This window comes from Gigantopelta aegis, chromosome 1 (assembly GCF_016097555.1).
Source record: "Gigantopelta aegis isolate Gae_Host chromosome 1, Gae_host_genome, whole genome shotgun sequence".
NCBI classification, from domain to species: domain Eukaryota; kingdom Metazoa; phylum Mollusca; class Gastropoda; order Neomphalida; family Peltospiridae; genus Gigantopelta; species Gigantopelta aegis.
In genome coordinates this window covers 13396846-13417815 of record NC_054699.1, presented here as the reverse complement: position 1 = coordinate 13417815, position 20970 = coordinate 13396846, and the positions used below count along the sequence as shown (strand labels likewise).

The following is a 20970-nucleotide window of genomic DNA, read 5'->3' as shown; positions in this document are numbered from 1 at the left end:
CGTTCTCGACTTCTTGTCATCCGTGACAACATCAACGCTGCTGCATACCGCGGCCAGGTGCTGGCCCAGGAACGTGTGCCCTTCATGGCAGCTCATGATCCAGGCCTGATCTTTCAGCATGAGAAGCTAGACCCCACACGGTCATCTTGACAAGGGATTACCTGAGGAACGCGGGCATCAATGTCATGGATTGGCCTTCATGGTCGCCCGACCTGAATCCCATCGATCACGTCTTGGATGTGCTGGGAAGACGCCTGCACACTCACAGGAACCCTCCACAGACTTTGCATGAACTTGGTTTCTCATTAGTGGAACAATGGCGCCGTATCCTTCATGCAGTCTTTACACGCATCAGTCAGTCAATTAGGAGGCGTTGCCTTGCAGTTTCGTGATTTCATCAGATGACCCTGCTTGTGAATTACGATTTTGACTGTTTGTGGTTTTGACGAATGCTGTGGGCGCATGGAACAGATTTTTGACTCAACATTTATTCCTATTCTTTGGACGTCATACAATTAAAAAAAAAACTTATTTAACACGTTATTCTGTCATATTTGCTAATTAGCCGAGATGAAACGGTTGTGAAGTTTTTAATTGGACTCTGTATATTTGTTGACTTGTTTAATTGGGAACACCCGAAATAAGAGGAATAAAAGTAAAGTGGAACTTATGCTGTATAATCTGCCATGGTCAGTTGGACAGCGTTGGGTATGTAAATAACCGTTAATTAAATAATGTCATTTAGAAAGCACTCAATACATGTTTCCAGTAAAGTAGGTATACTGGAAACACAGACAGAATAAAATATGTCATTATTATTTTAAGCATAAAGATGACATGAGTCAAATAGTGACGTCAGTCGAATTTAAAACAGTTATGAGGGCGTTTGGATGTCTGTTCTCTAGATAACTCCTGTAGGGAGCTTGCAGGTTAATGCACACGTGGGTGACAGACGTGCAGAGCTTTCTCTGCAGTAAGCCACCAAGATTAAATCATAACCAAAACATCATACACTGCAGTGTTTGATACTAAATTAATGACGTTCCCGCAGTTTATAATTTGACTATGTATATATATATATATATATATATATATATATATATATATATATATATATATATATATATATATACTAATGTGTTATTTTTAATATCCTTGTATATGTAGATTAAAGAATAGGGTCTGTTAGTTGCCAAATATACTCCAATTTTGAAAAATGTTGATGTTTTTAATAACAGTGTTAAAGTCTACGCCATTGATGAATTAGGGATAACTAAAATGTCTGTAGTTCAATCAATATACCAGATAGTATAACAAATGGCACCATATACTAACGCTACTGGCCTCTACAAAATAATCATAGATTTTAAACAACATAAATGTTTTAATTAGGTCAGCTGAGGTCAAAAGGTTACCATTTTGGAACCGTTCTTAAAATCTGAGCCATTTTTTTGGACACATTTCTCTCTCATTTATGTAAAATGTAGTTTATCAAATTGTTAAAATATGTTTGTATACTTCTGTGTACATGGAAGAGGAAAACAACAGATTTAGCTAACTGGTTCCAATTTACAGTATATAATGGCATGATTTTATGATATCAAGGTTCAAAATTAGCAGTCACCCGTGGCAACCTTTATTAGCTAAGGGCGACTAAGAATTTTACAAAGGTAGTCCGTTGGGCGATCATCGATTTTAGAGTCTCGCGAGTATGGTACTACCAGTTAAAAAAGAAACGCACTGAAACTGAATCGAATGACCAATGTGACAAAACACCGCTTTTCTGCTGGCGCGAACAACAGATCTGGCAGGAAACGATATTATGGAACATGTTCTGTATATTGACTGCGACAGTCGCAGTCTCAGCTTCTACGATTTTGGTCTGGGGCTGTAAAAAAAATATAGCTCAACACGTATTGCAGACCCTTGAATTTTAAGTTTTTGGCTTATTGCAATGGAGTGGATACGCCATAATTATCTAGTAGACCTACTTTTCGACATTTTATAACGTTATGGTACAAATTAATCCTATTTAGTTAGCTTAACAAATATGTTAACAAATATACCACTTTCACTTGTTGATTTTTCCACTTCAGAACATAAAAGTGGCATTAGCTTATCAGTATCACTTGGGACAGTACTGATTTCATAGTAACAGCTGGGATCGAACCCATCACACTCTGCATTAAACTTTTTAATGTTTTCATTTATTTTTTTATATTTGAGTCTTGTTTTTGATTGCACATGTTACAGTATCCCAACGTTAAGCATTGAACTGTGACACCGTCAGATGTGTTGCCATCAACATGGATAATGCAGTGGGTTATATCCCCCAGCTTAGCCATATCTAGCAGTCATGTTCCTAAAAAATAAACTCTATCTTACAATATTTTTATAATGTGGAACTTATTTGAACCAAACTTTTCATTTCATACCTTTCAAGTGTTTACTACCTTACATGACCTTTTGAACTCTGTTGACTTAATTCATCAGCCAGTCATGTAGCAACGAATACCAATGATAACTTCATGCACGTATAATTAATCAGTGGTATAAGCTATAATCCTACCATTAAAGCCTTCAGATCCATATGGCATTTTGTTTCCCCTACCATTCAATATCGGAAATTCCAACAAACCTCCATATCACAAAAAAATTGTGCCATTATATGTATTTTATGTTGGAACTAGTTAATTAAACCTGTTGTTTTCCTCTTGTATTTGCCTAGAGGTATACAAACACTGCTTTAACGACTTAATAACTACATTTTATAGAAATAAGTGGTGACCTTTGACCTCTGCTAACCTCATTAATCAGCCAACCATCTAGAAATGCACATCAGTTATTATCTTCAATTTGAGTGGCACTATCTTATCATATAATTAAAACTGTCAGAGTTATGTGGCATTATGTTTCCACTACTATACTATTCCACTACAAACCGCCATATCACAAACATCGTGCCATTATATATTTTAAGTCGAAACCATTTGACTAAACATGTAGTTTTCCTCTTCTATATGCCTAGATGTATACAAAAACTGTTTAGAAAACGTGATTAATAGCATTTTATAAACATAAAAGAGAAGTTTGACTGAAGAAAATGGACTGATTTTAAGCGTCGGGAAAACAGTGTGACCTTTTGACCTCTGGTGACCTAATTAATCAACCAACCACACATAAATGCAAATCAATGATTACCTCATGCTATGACTTTCAGTTTGTTTGGTAATATATAATCCTCCCGTTAAAACGTTCAGTGGTATGTGTTTCTCCTACCCTTAAATATAGGAAATTCCAACAAACTGTCATTTCATGAAAATCATGTCATTATATAGGCTATGTCGGAACCAGTTAACTAAATATGTTGTTTTCCACTTCCATATACATAGAAGCATACAAAAAATAGTTTTAAATATTTAATAAACTACATTTTACAGAAATAAGAGATAATTTTGATCCACAAATGATCCAGATTTTAAGCATGAGTCCAAAATGGTGACCTTTTGACCTCTGCTGACCTAATTAAAATATTAACATTATTTTAACAGAATAGATAGTAGAGACCAGTAGTATTAATATAAGAGGTCATTTGCTATTATATTCTGTATATTGACTGAACTACATACATTTTAGTTATCCCTACCCCTAATTCCTTCATGGCACAAATTTCAACACTGTTATTAAAAACATCAACATTTTTCAAAATCAGGATAGATTTGGCAACTAAGATACCTCATTCCATAAACTACAAACATTAGGGAATTCAAAAATACCCTCAGACCTTTTGGACCTTTTCGGTTAAATAAACATCCCCTAAGCCCTTGGACGACATGTTCGTCGTTCTGAATATTAAAATGTTAACAAAGATCAATTAAATCACAACTCCGCATCATCTGCAGGGTACATTGTTTTACAGTTTCTAATACCACCAGTGGACAGTTCCTACTATTTTATACATTTCTACTATTTTCGTGACAGACGAGGACGAGGAGAGAGTGTGCGGCGTGGTGAGAAGTCTGGAGAGGAGGGGAGAGGAGAGGAGAGAGAGAGAGAGAGAGAGAGAGAGAGAGAGAGAGAGAGAGAGAGAGAGAGAGAGAGAGAGAGAGAGAGAGAGAGAGAGAGAGAGAGAGAGGGGGCGGGGGGGGGGAGAGGAGGGAGAGAGAGGATGGCGGGGGGGGGGGGGGGGCGGGAACGCGCACACGCGCGTGTGTGTGTGCATGTATACACGCATACATATGCGTAAACAAAAGAACATATACATGCATATACATACATACCTGTGTGTGTGTGTGTGTGCGCGCGCGCGTGTGTGTGTGTGTGTGTGCGTGTATGCGTGTGTGCTATTTCGCATTTTCCAGTTTATAACAGACCGCGTTGAGTTGCAGAAATGCGATATTTCAGTGAATTAACATAAATCCCCAAAACGCTAACTGCTGTCCTACAGATCGTGAAATATTATCTGCATCATTGCTACAGCATTTTGTAATTTTTATAACAGATAACGGCAGCAACTGCATCACTAAATGTAGTCACTGTAGATAGCGTTGTTACTGCAGATCGCTGTCGCTCAATCCCTTTGAGAAAGTCAGTACAATCCACCAATCCATGATTCACAAGTTTGTAAATGTTGTATGTAATTTACGAAAATTTAACTGAAATACGTTACTCAGTCTATAAATTGGTTAGCAAAATTACGTATTGCTGTTAAACGAATAATGAAGATATATGTCGCAAAAGAACACATTTAGTTCCAGCATTCATTTGTAAATTGAGTGCTCCGCATGGCTCAATGGGTAGGTGTAAACCACTTGCACCGACCAGTGATCCATAACTGGTTCAACAGAGGCCATGGTTTGTGCTATCCTGCCTGTGTGAAGCGCAAATAAAAGACCCCTTGCTGCTAATCGGAAAGAGTAGCACATGTAGTGGCGAAAGCGGGTTTCCTTTCAAAATTCGTGTGGTCCTTAACCATATGTCTGACGCCATATAACCGTAAATAAAATGTGTTGAGTGCGTCGTTAAATAAAACATTTCTGTCTTTCTTTCATTTGTAATTAGCATATTTGAACTATTGTTATATTAGTATTTGTCCCGAGTGTAGCGCAAAATAATGTCCACATATTAATCAAATACAACAGATAAACAAAATAAACTCGTGAATGCAAATTTCAAAGAATATTTCATATAAAAAAATGTATATATAAAAATAAAACATTCACACAAAAAAAAACACAAACCAATTTTAGCCCTAGTTTGAAATACATTGTTGTATACACAGCAAATGCAAACATAAACAAAATAAACTCGTGAATGCAAATTTCAAAGGACATTTCATATAACAAAATGTATATATATAAATAAAACATTCACACAGAATCTTTAGCCCTAGTTTGAAATGCATTGTTGTATATCGCATTATTATTATTATTATTATTATTATTATTATTATTATTTTGCTAAGATGATTGATTATTAGTTTGTCAAGCTTCTTCTGTTGGGAACCTATTCATTTTGCTGGGGTTATTATTGTTATTAGTAGTAGCATTTATTTACTGACTTTGCTAAAGAAAATGTCGCCTCTGTTGTTTCATTTTATAAGAAAGGTTCTAGTCTGATTTGGTTGAAATTTGGTGGGTACTTGGGTACTTCGGGGGATTGATTGTGTATGGCAGTCTTTGTGAATATTGCAGGTAAAATATCTTCAAATTGTAGATGTAATTTCTACTGGCAATCTACCAAAAAAAAATGTGTTTCAAAATATTGAGTTAACCTGATGCTTACTTAAGGAGTAATAAGGATTTCTAATATTGATCACGGCCTGTTTTGAATAAAAAAACCTATTCGTTTCTAAAACCCGAAAATCAAGGTAACTAGAGACCTTTTTATCGTACGAATAAACTGTTTTCACCGTTATAATCCACCTGTTCGAGCGCAATAAACTGTTGATTTACATTTTTGTAATGTTTGAACTTTTTCATATAGACTCTTCAAATAAAAGATGCACATTTTGCACTGTTTGTAACTTTAAATCTACGAAATTGACAGACATTTATTTGATACTATTAACCATCTATTGCTTAACGTGTAAAGTATGAAACAAGTCCAATGTCCTCTGTTAACATGGCAAGACAAAATAAAACAGCATTACCAAAATACAATGTGTACGCGTGGCTACTGCAGTCATCTGTCTGAGCATGAGTGAATTTACGGTCAATACACAGCACACTCTGTCTGCTTTGTGTGATTTACAGGTCAGCCTTGTTCTTAAAGGTGCTGTATCATGTTCCATTTGTCGGTTTGTTTTGTGTTTGTTTGTTTTTTGTTTGTTTGTTTGTTGTTGTTGTTGTTGTTGTTTTAAACTATTACTGGTGTTTGTAAATAGAGTTGCAGGCCGGAATCGCTGAATTCGGTAGTTGAGTAAGTGAGATTGTTTGATTGAGTGTATGTGGGTTGGTGTTGTGTGTGTGTGTGTGGGGGGGGGGGGGGGGGGGGGGGGGATTATTGCTATAAATATGTCTGAGTTTGGAATTCCGTCATTACCGCTTGATGTTAACTTTAATACTACTACTAATAATAATAATAATATAATAATAATAATAATAATAATAAATAAATAAATAATAATAAATAGTGTACCCTCTGTTGTGTCATCTTGTAAGAAGGTTTCTTGACAGGATTACCTAATATTTGGTACGTAGTTGGGTACTTTGGGAAGGAGGGATTACTTGTATTAAAACATATATGTACAGGTTATGTGCATTAGCCTCGACCGTGCATTTTGTAGTATATTGTATAAACTAAATTGTGTGCCGTCTGATTTGTCATTTTGCAAGAAACCTTCTTGACCCATATAGATGCTTTTTGGTTGGTCGTTACACAATCTGATCAAAATTAGCTCTACTGGGTCTGCCAGTAGATCTAACAGCATTGCGTGGACTCCGACGTCCAGGTGACATTTCATCTATAAATAACAATTTAAATATTGACCAATTACACTTTGCCTTTTATAGCGTTATTAGGGACCATACAAATTCTAAAAATATCGGGCGAGATTATTTATACAATAAGCGAACTTGTTAGTCAATTTCAACATTGAAAGAACAGGGTGAAAAGTGCAGTAATAAACTCTGGATTGTATACTAGTATAAACAGGTTTTATGGCTAAGCCATCACGTTTTTTTTTTTTCGTCTTGAAACTAATTTTATATCAGTTTACGGCATACTTCGTAATTCACCCCAATCGGCATAATCCCGAATGTTTTCAAATTCTTTTCAAAATTTTATATTACAAATAGTTTCCGGTATATTTCGTAATTCACCCGAATCATTTCGTATATTCTCGGCATAATCCCGAATGTTTTTTAAATTCTGTTCAAATTACTGGCATGATTTTGCAAGTAAGGTTTTGATTGGTCGAATGAAAGGTCAACTGGACATGAGCTCCAACGGGCTGCAGTTAGATGCACATGTAATAGTGGAGCTAATTTTAATTAGATTGGTCGTTACAGGGACTGAATGTATATAGGTTATGTATATTGGCCTCTATCGTAAATTTTGGATTGCATTTCTGAGTCTATAAAACTTACAAGTGAAACCATTTGAAATTTCAGATTTACTTTGTACTGCCTATCTACATAAAAGCGTCGAAATATTGAATTAATCCGCTGCTTCCTTCCAGGTGATTTTGGAATTTCTAATATTAAGTCCGTCCCCATTCAGGCAATAATATAACGGTCAATAATATGTGCTGAGTGCGTCGTTAAATAAAACATTTCCTTTCAGGCAATTTTGTCATGTTTGTAACGCAAAAATCATTTAAGTCGAGAAGTTTTCAAGTTATACCAATATCATTTTCACTGTTGTAATCTACTCTCCAGAGTGTAAACAACTGTCAATTTACAGTTGTTAATTTTTTTATATATTTTTTTCAGATACATTTTTCAAATGAAAATTGCACATATTTGCATGTTTGTATCTTTAAAGAGATGATGGTGACAGACATAACATTTATATGCTAGGATTAATCATTTACTGCTTTATTAACGTGTAAAACAAGAAATAAGTGAAATGCTATTTGTTAATATGGCAAGACCTTTAATATACAGCCTAAACAAAATACATTCTGCACTCATAGCTACTTCAGTAGTCTGACAATACACAACTTTATGGCCCCATTTTGGCTGCATTGTATTAGTTTGATATGTGACAGTATGTGTGTTGGGTATAATTATTGCTATAATTAAATAACGTACAAATACATCTGAGTAATAGGTGACAGTATCTGCGTGTAAGTGGGTTGGGGTGGTGTGTAGTTATTGCTGTAATTAAATAACACATAAATATATAGCTATATATCTTGGGAATCCGTCATTAGCGCCTGCGTTTATATTTATCATCATCATCATCATCATCATCATCATTATCATCATCATCATCGTCATCGTCATCATCATCATCATCATCATCACTATTATTATTATTAGTATTATTATTATTAGTATTATTATTATACCACCAAATATCATATTCTTCGGAATCGTAAAAAAAAAAAAAAAAAAATCATTATTAATTTACTGATGTCTCAACTCAGTGCATGATTGAATAAATATTTGTGTAATCCAATGCAGTTGTTGGTCTATACTAATTTCTGCTAATATCATCTCATTGAATATATATATATATATATTCGTTGTTAGTAATCGTCTCCTGATACTCACAGATTTCCCTTTGGTATATCTTTACTGTTTGAAGAGGGTACGTTCTACCCAAGTCAACTTCCCAGAATCGTGGATCGTCTTGTGAGCAAGTGCAGTGGAAAGGAGCTTGATCAATAAAATCCGTACGATTGTCACCGTCCACAGCTAGCCACGCTTCACCTTCATAACCAGGACAAGATGTAGACTGGTGAGCTGTTTTGTTCAGAGCCACGTTTTCTGAAATAAATGACCTCAACTAATAATAATAGAATATATCACCGTTGTGAGGTATAGACAAGGCAATTGCAACCCGAGGGACACAATGTGGATTTTGTTGTTGTTGTTGTTGTTTTTGTTTGTTTGTTGTTGTTTTTGTTTGGGGTTGTTTTTTTTGTTTTTTTTTTTGGGGGGGGGGGGGGGGGGGGTTGGGGGTTTTTTTTTTTTTGGGGGGGGTGAGGACCGACATTTACCAAGGTCCTTACAATACTATGCCGTCACGAGGATTGGAATTGCTTTATCTATACCTCACAAAGGTGACCAAGTGCTGTTGTTGCCAATTTAATTACAGTAACAAAATATTAATTTTTTAAGTTAGTTTGTTTATTCTAGAATGATTCATAAACATTTCATCTATGAACTTATTTAGTCATATGCAGAAACAAATTTAGTCCACATTATGCAACGACCTAAACATATATGCTAACAACATAATCGTAAATATAAATTTAAAAATATTAATTTGTATCAATAGTTTTAAAACAACGATCCAACGTTAGATGCCAACTGCGGGAATAACTTATCGTAAGACATGAGTAATGTCGTCAGGGCCAGACATTTATTTAGCACCGTGCAAAAGCTGCCTAATTCAGTCCAGTGGGAAAGGAAAGCTATTGTAACACAGCTACGTTTTACCTCGTAGGAAACAGCTACATTATAATTAATAGTGATGTCCAGTTTAGAGCCCGCTGCTGTTGGGTATGCGTATTGTCCCCGTCCCACTGTTCGTGTCTTCTTCGTGGCTTACTGCTTGACTCAGAGGTCCTATATTTTTCTTTTTGAGTGTGTGAATTGGATTTTGTTTATTAGCGATGCAGACGCTTTTCACCTTGACCTCTTACATCCAGTCGAAATTTCGGACGGAATTAGTCGTCCGATTCGACGACTTATATGATTCGTCTGGTTCGACGACTTTCTGCAGAAAGCCAGAGGTGGTTTGTTTTGTTGTTGTTGATGTTTTTTTGTGTGGTTTTTTGTGTTTTTTTGTTGTTGTTTTTTTTTTTTTTTTGGGGGGGGGGGGGGTCGCGTTTATCTATATCTATATCAGCTTGACCTAGGATCATCTGGGAGAATAAACACCTCACACTATGATGAAATAAGAAGTGGGATCGACCCATACTTCTCTTCTCTTGACATTGCTTTTTTTTTTCTTTTTCTTTTTTACATTAGTACCATTTCTGAAGCCGAGCCCGTCATATTTTTGCACAACACTAAACCTTCTACCTCTACTGACTCCATGCTTTTGTTTTATTTGGGTTGGTTCATTTGGGTTTGTTTTTGTGTGTTGTTTGTCTGTGTTGCTGGGTGTATTTTTTAATTTATTTATTTTTGTATTTGTGTGGGATTTTGTTGTTGTTGTTGTTGGCGGTATGCTATTCATCATGTTCTTACAAATTGGTCACTCTAACGTCTATACACGTGGACACTTAGATCAGAATTTAAACCTTTAGACCTTCTTTCAAATTGTGTGTCAAAACATTTTTGTTTTACATAATGTGAAATATTTTGGTTCTTTCTTCCTTCTCGTTTTTACATTTTCGATTTTATCCGGCTGATCGTTTACATTAAGTTTTATTCCAAATATCCGTAGCCAAAATTTAAGGTCCCAGTCCCCGTCTCACTATGCGATAGATTGTACCCGCCGCGATCGTGATTGACCCGCTACTGGATGCGATGACGGTAAACCAATTTTATTAAATAGATAACTGTGTTCCGTTTAATGTGTATATGTAGTAAATTTGTGATAGTATAAGTAGGGTTGGGTGAGCTGTGACATTTTTTGGAGCAGAGTTGCTTCTATTGCCAGTTTGTCTGTAGAATCCAAATGTAAAGGAATATGTTACTTATCTTGACGATTGATATACGTTAATGGCACAAATTCAAAATGGCTGCCAAAAGGTATCATTGTCACAACATTATGTGTATTTTCAACACACTATGGCTTGTAATATATGATTTCTTACGTTTTTCATAATGCTGATTTCACATATAATGCCAAATTGTGATATGAAGCATGAATATCAAAACGTTCTGTCAAAGTGACATATAATTAATGCATTTATTTATAGAATCACATTAATATTGAACAATGTTATGTTGTATCCATTATTCCAAGTGCAAGATCATTTAAAGTTCTCCTTGTTTCTGGCCTATACTTATTTGTTATACAGTAAAGTGATAACACGAAATGGAAATGGAAAACATTAGAAAGTTTTTGCTGAAATAACAGAACAATGTATATTAAAAGCCACTGTCAAACTACAAAATGAGGCTATTCTCGAGGGAATGGCGACAATGATACACTTATTCAAGAAACCAGAGAAAGGTAAAACAAAGTTATTATTTCAGATACTTCAAATAATCTAGTAGCTAAGAAAGTTTATATTGGATGGATATATACAACAATACATCCCCTTATTGAACTAAGGGTTTTGGTCAACAGATGAAAAAAGCTATGAACGGAAATACAATAAAAGAGAAACATGGCATAAGAAGGTAAGGATATTTAATGATAGCATGAACATGAATGTTTATAGTAAGAGAAGAAAAGCGAAGAGTATCGAAGAGAGCTGGAACATGGTTTTGCTTTAAAATGACCAATGAAAGATGCATTGCAATACGTGACATGCAGCATGAGTATCAATATCTTGGGCGAAAAGACAGACATGCGACAAAAAACTAAAATAATCAGTCATAACCAGAAGATCAAACAGATGAAACTTATAAACACCAAATTACAAATAGAAGAGCCTAGTGGCTTATATTCAGACTTAGTATGGCCTTAACTCTAGTCTCCAGTCATATTGCCTTCCCAATAGGAACACGAAACAAGTCCATTTATAAGCAAGTCATTGATATGCTAACGAGTTGCATGCAATGATATATTCAGCTGTTACTATTAGGACAAGTTATAACAATGCTATCTAGTGTCTTTTAGATTCTAGATTGTTGTTGATAGATGTAGCTGGCTAACATCTGTTTATCTACACAATAGAAACAATTTCAGCTACTAGATTATCTCCAGTACTTACGGTTATAAGTGTTGTCCTTTGGTTTCTTACATAAGTATATCATTCGTCACATGACGAATTGTTAGGATTTAGATCCCCATTCTTTTTTATACAATGCTTCACGTTCTTATTTTGCGTTTCTGTATTAATTTACTCTGTAATGAATATAACAACAACGGAATATTGGGTGACAGCTTTGAGAAGAACTGCAACTAATATTTACATATGGGATCTGGCACCTCACGATTTCACAAAACATATTAGTCAAATTTAATGTGATTTTATACCTTGCCAGCAACTATCAATATCCATGTATCAGATCACATTTTGGACATCATATTTGACATTATCACCATGAAAATCATAACAAATTATATATTACAACCCATAATATATTAAAAATGCACCAAACATTAAGAAAATTGTCATTTATAGGAGCCATTTTGTATTTTATGTCATTAACCGATCTCAAACTTATTGCTACGTAAAAAAAAAAAAAAAAATCCATCGGATTCAGATTATACGGTCAAAATGGCCATAGAAACAATTATCCAAATTCAACTCTTAAGGAAAACGTTCAAGTATGCCCAACTCTAGTATAAGGCTCGTGTCCTTTAATGAAGTGAACACACCAATTCTATCTTCAAAATCTTGTTTACATTTGACTTACTCAAATTATATACATTTCAAAATGGACATACGTCACAATTACAATGCACCATGACCCATTAATTGTGTTTAGTTTTGTTTTTAGAGACCATTAAAAAACTAGCAAGATAACATTGAAGGCAGCTTTTATTTTATTTTGGTTATTCGTATGGCAATGAGCTGAGCAATCATCTTGTTTAGCATCATCCATATAATGACCCGTGTACTGTGCCATGGTTTCCAGATGTACATCTATAACATCAATCCCATGAAAGGCTTTGTATCATTTATAACGTCCAGAATTATATTTTATTCTTACTTTGTGGTTTGGAATTAGTCCATGCATGCACGGAGTATCTTTTAGCCATATATTATCTGAACTTGTCGAAATAGAGACGACATTGTATGTATACAAGAGTGTTCAATGAATGTTGTAACGCTGCCGTGAGGTATTCACCCAAACATCATATTAATATAACTTTCATGATGCATCACAGTTAACCGCCAAAAGAAATACATATGGAAATTTTAGTCTACCAGTTACCATTTTGACAGAAACGTCCGTAATAGCCATTTTCACACGAGCCACACTCGAACTCTTCGATATTTCCTTTACACCCTTCAGCACAATGACACTGATATCTTCCTGAAATACAAAAATGGCAAACTAAAACAAACGTGATTAAGTGTGTATTTATAAAATCATGTATGTAAGTATATACATCAACTGCGCTGTTTCTTTTAGCTATTGCATTTACAATGAAGGTGAATTCATCAACAAATTCGTCTCGACTTTCTAAGGTTTCTTTCCATAACGTCCACTAGCATTAGGGTCAAAAGAGGTGCAATCAGAACGATGCCTCAGTCCTATATCCTATGTCTTTCTTAAATCATATTAAAATACCTTTTGTAGCATTCCAGATTTATTTCCAAGAATGCATGAAAATTCGACAGACAGCTGGACACGTAAATAAATAAACACATACATAATACATCTATATATTATGTTTCTTCTTTTAAAATGCATGCTGTACCGTGTTAATAATATCATTGTATGCAAATCGGCATGAACATTTACATATCCCTTGGTTTATGACCGCTTTAGAGAGACTTTTGGCGGCTGTACTGGAGCTATTCAGACATTGAGTTGGAACCATATATCGTCGAAACAATTCGTCTTCTCTCTAGACAAAGCATCTGGCAGCGAATCGTGGCTGCATATCATGATCACTGTATGATAACTTCTTTTGGAAATATTCTTAGGCAGATTTAATGATATTGAATGTATTAATGGTAGTTAAAGGTTTCTTTGTTTTATTTAACGTCACAACTAGAGCACATTGATTTATTCATGATCAGCTATTGGTCATTTAGACAAATAGTCTTAGAGAGGAAACTCGCTACATTGTTCATTTAATAGCAAGGGATTATTTACATACACCATCCCATAGACTGGATAGCACATAGCACGGCATTTGATATATCAGTCGTGGTGCACTGGCTGGAAAGAGAAATAGCCAAATGGGCCCACCGACGGGGATCGATCCCAAACTTACCGCGCATGAAGCGAGAGCTTACTACTGGGCTACGGGACGTATTAACGATCGATTTGTAACCGTTTGTGTTAAGACTTCTATTAGATATTTACTTTTTCTTAATATTGTGTTCGTGTATCACTAGTGTGTATATTAGCGTATCGTATCATCAATTGTATCCAAAGAAAAAATCAGGAGGCAGGACGTAGGCCAGTAGTAAAGCACTCGCCTGATGCGCAGTCGGTTTAGGATCGATCCCCGTCGGTAGGTCCATTGGGCTATTTCTCCTTCCAGCCTGTACACCACTACAGGTATATCAAATACCGTTGCATGTGCTATCTTACCTGTTAGTCCCTTTTTCCCCCAATTTGTTCAAGGTCATATATATCAAGGTCAAAATCATAACATGAACGAAATGCTGTATTGTTCATATATTTACACTGTTTTAGTGTATTTAAGGAATTGTGGTTGCCACTGGTGTATGTATTGTATTTTAAATAATACGACTGTAACCATAGTATTACACATTACAAATGTGACATATAAGTTTATTCAGTTTCAAAGTTATGTTAAAGTCTTGTCCTAAGCTACGCTATATTTTGCATGTTTGGTTATATGCACACATCTAGGTTTAATAGTTAATGGACAACATATCAAAATATTAGTACTTTCGCCACAGAAATAGCCTGTAGCATTATATTTATGATGACTAAAATCCTGAATTCAAAGAATGTCTTTGATTTTATGAATATCGCACCACAACACTACTTTAAATTGTACATGTCTAAACACGATAACTGTCTTTCGAGCAGACAAGACATAACCTGTATTCATTTATAAAATTCTAAAACTTTGATCATAATAAAATATCAACTAAACATATATTAGATGCCTTTCCTACTACACCATCTCCACTACCATTTGTCCACAGACACCATAGCGTAAATGTGAGTAACAGAGCTCAGAGAAACTTTCAGAACAGCGTATCTATGGTCACTCAGCTCAATGTTTTAAACTCTTGAAGTCAAAGATCATCTTACCCCTACTCCTGAAGTAATATCGGAATGCGAAGGTAATACTACTAATTCTGGGTCAGGGTCCTATGGACTGACCGCACTTTATGTAGTAATAATAATGGTATATTTTTATTTATATATGAGGAAGAGTATGTGGTAATACAAATGATGATACAAAGTTGTATACAGTCAAAACGTATCAGATGGAGGAAATATAGAGTAATGCAAAACGCAAGATTGTTGGGAAGCAAAAATTAAACATTATTTCCACACAATACGTGAAACGCATTACAAATATCTATACATATTAAGTGTACAATATTTGCAGAAATGTGGGTGTGTCTTTAGTAAAAATGATAGTCTTAATATTGTCTTCCTTTTATTTCAAGTTAGTATGCCGTCTCAAGCTTAAACTAAGGAAGGAAGAAAATGTTTTATTTAACGATGCACTCAGCGTATGCTATTTACGGTTATGTGGCGTCGAACATATAATTAAGGACCACACACATAAGGAAATATTCTTCCGCCACGCAGTGGACTACTCTTTTCGATTAGCAACAAGATATCTTTTATATGCCCCATACCAAAGTCAAGCTAGTTCATACCATAGCCTTTGTTGTACAAATTGTGGGGCACTGGCTGGCGTTAAGCTACGGTTAAGAGAGTCGTTATCATAATCTATATCTTCTATAGCTGCTGGAAAGGCACGCTGGAACTGAAATTAACACTTTAGATGCATATGTATGCAAACATTTTAGTACTTGGAATATTTTTTCTAATACTTTATATTTATTCGACCAAGCCTGTGACACCTAATCTGTCTGTTCACAGAACCACCACAGAGGACATTATACAAGACACAACAAAAACAAGACGCTCTCTCAAAGAAAAGAAATCTACAATTTAAAATGTACGAAAACTTTCGAACAAATTGAAATACAACTGGACAAGATCTGTGTTAAAAATGGTCATAGTTATAAAAACACTAACAGCAGAAGGAAACTGTTACGCACAGCTTAGTAATGCTCTTTGTAATGTTTCTTTTTTTTATCTGCATATCATTACCGTACTGGGGTATTTTTATGTATAAAATTAAGATTTCCCCAAACTATAATTTGTCAACTTAAGAATATGCTAAAATGACAATACAAAATCATGGTCTGTATATAATTTTAGAATGCTTTCAATCGTATATCTTAACTGACTTTTGTTAATGAAGATTCAAAACACTAACCTAATTAGAACATATAAAACACATTAATGTTAATATGAAAATTTCGAGGTTGCCAACATTTATCATCATAATTTTTAAATATTTTTTTTTAATCCATAGCATCATGATAATATTAATTTAGGAATTGACCACAATTACTGTTTGTGTGACTCCGCTTAAGGATGGGAAAGACAGGGCTCATAGTATAATTGTTTTTGGTTCATCGATATAAACCATGCAACCAAACTGATTGTCACAGAGGGTATAGATGGAATGAAAATGTAATTCTAGTAATTTAATTAGATATAGGCCAAGTACGTATTTTCATCAGCACTAACTGTTGTTAAAACCCAGTGCTCATCTGCGGACAAGTGTGAATGTTAAGGACAAAGTCTCTGTGAAATAGAAACGATGAGTGAGCTACACTTGTAAGTAAGCAATCAGTATAGTTTAATTATATTGAATGGCACACAATAACAATGATTTTGCCACTATGCGTGCTATATATCTGGGTGTAGCTCTCGAAATCAAATCTGACATCTACCACATGCAACATTTTAAACAACATTAACACCTTAAATATGAATAATACTCCTCAACCTCAAATAAATCACAAAATGAGATTGGTGTGAAGATGCTAAATTTAATATAGCAGGATGTGTCTGTGCCGATCCTAATTCCGCATAATGATTGTCACCCTAAGTCATGAGAAATGCAGTATCAATATCAGCCATGACAATATTTAATGTTCTAGTTAGAGTTAAGAACACTTCGAACTTAAAACTGATCAGGAAGGAAACGTTTTATTTTACGACGCACTCAATACATATAATTTTCGGTTATCGGGCGCCAGAGATATGGTTAAAGACCACACAGATATTGAGAGAGGAAACCCGTTGTCGCCACTTTATGAGCTACTCTTTTCGATTAGCAGCAAGGTAACTTTTATATGCACCATCCCACAGACAGGATAGTATATACGACGGTCTTTGTTACACCAGTTGTGGAACACTGGCTGGAACGAGAAATAGCCAATCTGATTAAGATTAGCTCTACTGGGTCTACCAGTAGATCTAACCGTATTGCGTGGATTCCCATGCCCAGGTGACATTTCATCTATAAATAACAGTTTTAATATCGACCAATTACACTTTTCCTTTTATAGCGTTATTCGGGAGCATACAAATTGTAAATATATCGAGCAAGATTATTTATGCAATAGGCGAACTTGTTGATCTAATTCAACATTGACAAAACAGGGGAAAAATTGTAATAATAAACTCTGGATTGTTTTCTAGTATAAACAGATTTCATGGCTATACCATCACGGTTTTGTTGTTTTTCGTCTTGAAACGAATTTTATATTAGCTTACGGCATACTTCGTAATTCACCCGAATCAGCATAATCCCGAATGTTTTCAAATTATTTTCAAATCAATGGCATGATTTTGGAAGTACGGTTTTGATTGGTCGATTGAAAGTTCAACTGGACATGACCTCCAACGGGCTGCTGTTAGATCCACATGTAATAGTGGAGCTAATTTTAATTAAATTGGAGATATAACCCAGTGGGTCCACCGACGGGGATCGATCCTAGACTGACTGAACATCAAGCGAACGCTTTACCACTGGGCTACGTCCCGACCCTAAAACTGGTCAGATGTATACGTTGGTACCTAATTGCTAAAAACAACTTGTATTACTGTAAACATGCTAGAACACAAATATATATATACAGTATGAATGATACAGTTCACTCAATATGTACATGTTTTTCTTGGACTGTTTCCGTTATCAAACTTTTAAGCTGCAATTAACAATTATTGACCTTTGACGCTGACATTTGACCTTGAAGTTGTCAGAAGAAAAAAACCCAAACCCAGATATATGTAAGTGCGTCTTAGGCAGATATAAATACATTCTGTATTATTAATTTCACTCAGTATGGACATGTTTTTTTCTTGGATTGATTCCGTTATTAAACCTCTGAAGCTCAATTTAACCACGCTTGACTTTGATCCTGACATGTGATCTTGAAGCTGTTAGAAACAAATGTCACGAAACATTGTTTTGAAATCTCCAAGGCCTAAGCTTCATAATGGTGTATGTTGCCTGCTTTATTCATTACATTTCCACGGGAGATTACACGTTGACAACTGGCCCTGGACTATGTGTTATGGTGCAAATCTAAGATATTTTACTACTAATGCAAAATATAGCGAGTTTCCCCTCTAAGACCATGCAATCAAAATAATGGAGTCGTCAAACAAAACAAACTATAGAAGAAATCGGTTGCATTATTTAATTAGTAGCAATGATTATATATATATATATATATATATATATATATATATATATATATATATATATATATATATATGTGTGTGTGTGTGTGTGTGTGTGTGTGTGTGTGTGTGTGTGTGTGTGTGTGTGTGTGTGTGTGTGTGTGTGTGTGTGTATGTGTGTGTGTGTGTGTGTGTGTGTGTGTGTATGTGTGTGTGTACTTTTCCACAGTCAGGATAACACATAATTCGGCCTTTGATACCAGTCGTTGAGTTGGGTTAATACTATGATTACTGAAAATTATTTTCTGTAATTCTCTTGTGTACATTCCTATAATATGTTATCTAGATGACCATATGTCAAATGAGAGGGATCGATCATACAACTCGTCAGACGTAAAACGAACACTTGGCAATTCATGGAGTGGCGACGGCTGATTTCTTTTCTCATTATCTATGTGATCCATGACAATATGTCGGGACACCATATAGACGTAAACTAGTTCAGTGTGGGATAAATAAAACATTCATTTCTCTCTCGTTCCTTTTACTATCTTTCTATCTCCCATTATTTATTGTCTGTATCTATGACCCACGACCATTTAGATACATATTACAAATTTTAAATAAAATATTAAAGTGGGTAAATCATAATTAAACATAGCTTCAGTGAACATATAATACATACATGCAGAAGAGTGGCAGTATAAGCTATTTACCTTGTGCTACAGGAAAATACCCGATCAAAAATCCAACAATAACGAAGCAAGTAAGTCTAGCGACTTGAACCGTCGCCATTTGGTCGACTATTTGCTTTCCTAGATGTCAACCAGGAAGAACTACCTTTGAGTAAAAGCTGTATATACAAACATCAGATAATAATGCGGCCTACATTAAAACAGGTCAAGCACTCCGAATATAAAGGTGCAATATCCTCTTACAAAACTGAAGGTATTTATGCTCCTAGGAAGAGTTGTAGTTCAGTCATAAGAATGAGTCATAGCTTAGTGGTAGAGTGCTCGTCTGATGTGCAATGAGTCGCTAGATCGATCTCCATCAACCAACTCGGGTTATTTCCATTTGAGTGTTCCACGACAACATGGACAGGTACTGTTTGCTTTCAGAATGCATATTAAACAATACCATGTTTTGGGTTTGTCTTTGTTTTGTTTTTTTCTTGGGGGTTTCTTAGGGTTTTTTGTTGTTGTTGTTGTTTTGGTTCCTTTTTATAGATTATCTCACATGGCGACAGCACTAGATCATTGCGACAAGTTCAGACATGGAATTTTGACTATAATGAGCATTATAATGTTGACACTAAATTGTTATAGTCAAACCTATGTTAAATAGATAAATGAATGAACCTTTCGTTTCCGTTCTATCTGGTTGTGGACATTTGCATTTTTGGCTTTGATTGTCAAGTTTTAAACATCAGGTGGTTTCTTGGTTGTAACATCGTTTATCTAGAAGTTCGAGACAATGATCTGATGTCACGTTTTGACACGCGATTTGATTACACTGACACGTTTCAAGTAGTGTTTAGAAAAACTGAATCGACCATTCAAAGTTCTGACTGACCACAAACATAAACGGCTGGCGTAACTAAACTCCTGACACACACCGTACAGTGTCTTGTCCTGCACGGAAGAGCTGGCTATAGTCAGAACTTGCTCTCATGACAGACGTGCGTTGTAGCAGCTTGCTATGAATGTGAAAGTTAACTTGTTTGTGAGATGACACATATGGAATAGCCCTTGCTGCCAATCGAAAAGCGTAGCTAATGGTGTGGAGGCGGTTGGAGTCCACTATACACGTTTGATTCAGTTTATGTAATGCTTGGCTTACACGAACCGATTAACACAAATTCTACGGTCAAGTCGGCAGTAATCTCAAACTGTTCGATTGCGACGCAAGTTTTATTTTGATGGAAGACGACTTCGCATAACTGGATATTATAGTCCTTTTGCGTCAAAAGGGAACCAATGAATTGTCACACAACTGTATACTAAAACTCATATAAAAACATATTACTAAATTAACGAATGTTTAACGACACCCCAGCACGAAAAATGCATCGGCTATTGGGTGTCAAACTATGGTAAAGGCACATATTATTAAGTCTTAAACGCATACCAATTCTCATAACAAAATTAAATATAAATAAAAAGTTTCTTAACAAATTATCATTTGACGGACTGAAGACACGACTATTGCATCTGATCAGGTGGTTTCTTGGTTGTAACATCGTTTATCTAGAAGTTCGAGACAATGATCTGATGTCACGTTTTGA

General features: G+C 35.3%; 1 protein-coding gene across 1 annotated transcript in view; it reads right to left on the bottom strand.

Annotated features, from left to right (window-relative positions):
* The window catches only part of LOC121368054 (receptor-type tyrosine-protein phosphatase epsilon-like), a 130236-nt gene that overhangs the window by 38767 nt on the left and 70499 nt on the right, over positions 1–20970 (bottom strand). Inside the window, exons 2-3 of the mRNA XM_041492613.1 lie at positions 13179–13280; positions 8769–8936 (exon numbers count right to left, since the gene is read on the bottom strand). Coding sequence (XP_041348547.1) covers positions 8769–8936; positions 13179–13280 — 270 coding nt within the window. The remainder of the gene's footprint in view (positions 1–8768; positions 8937–13178; positions 13281–20970) is intronic.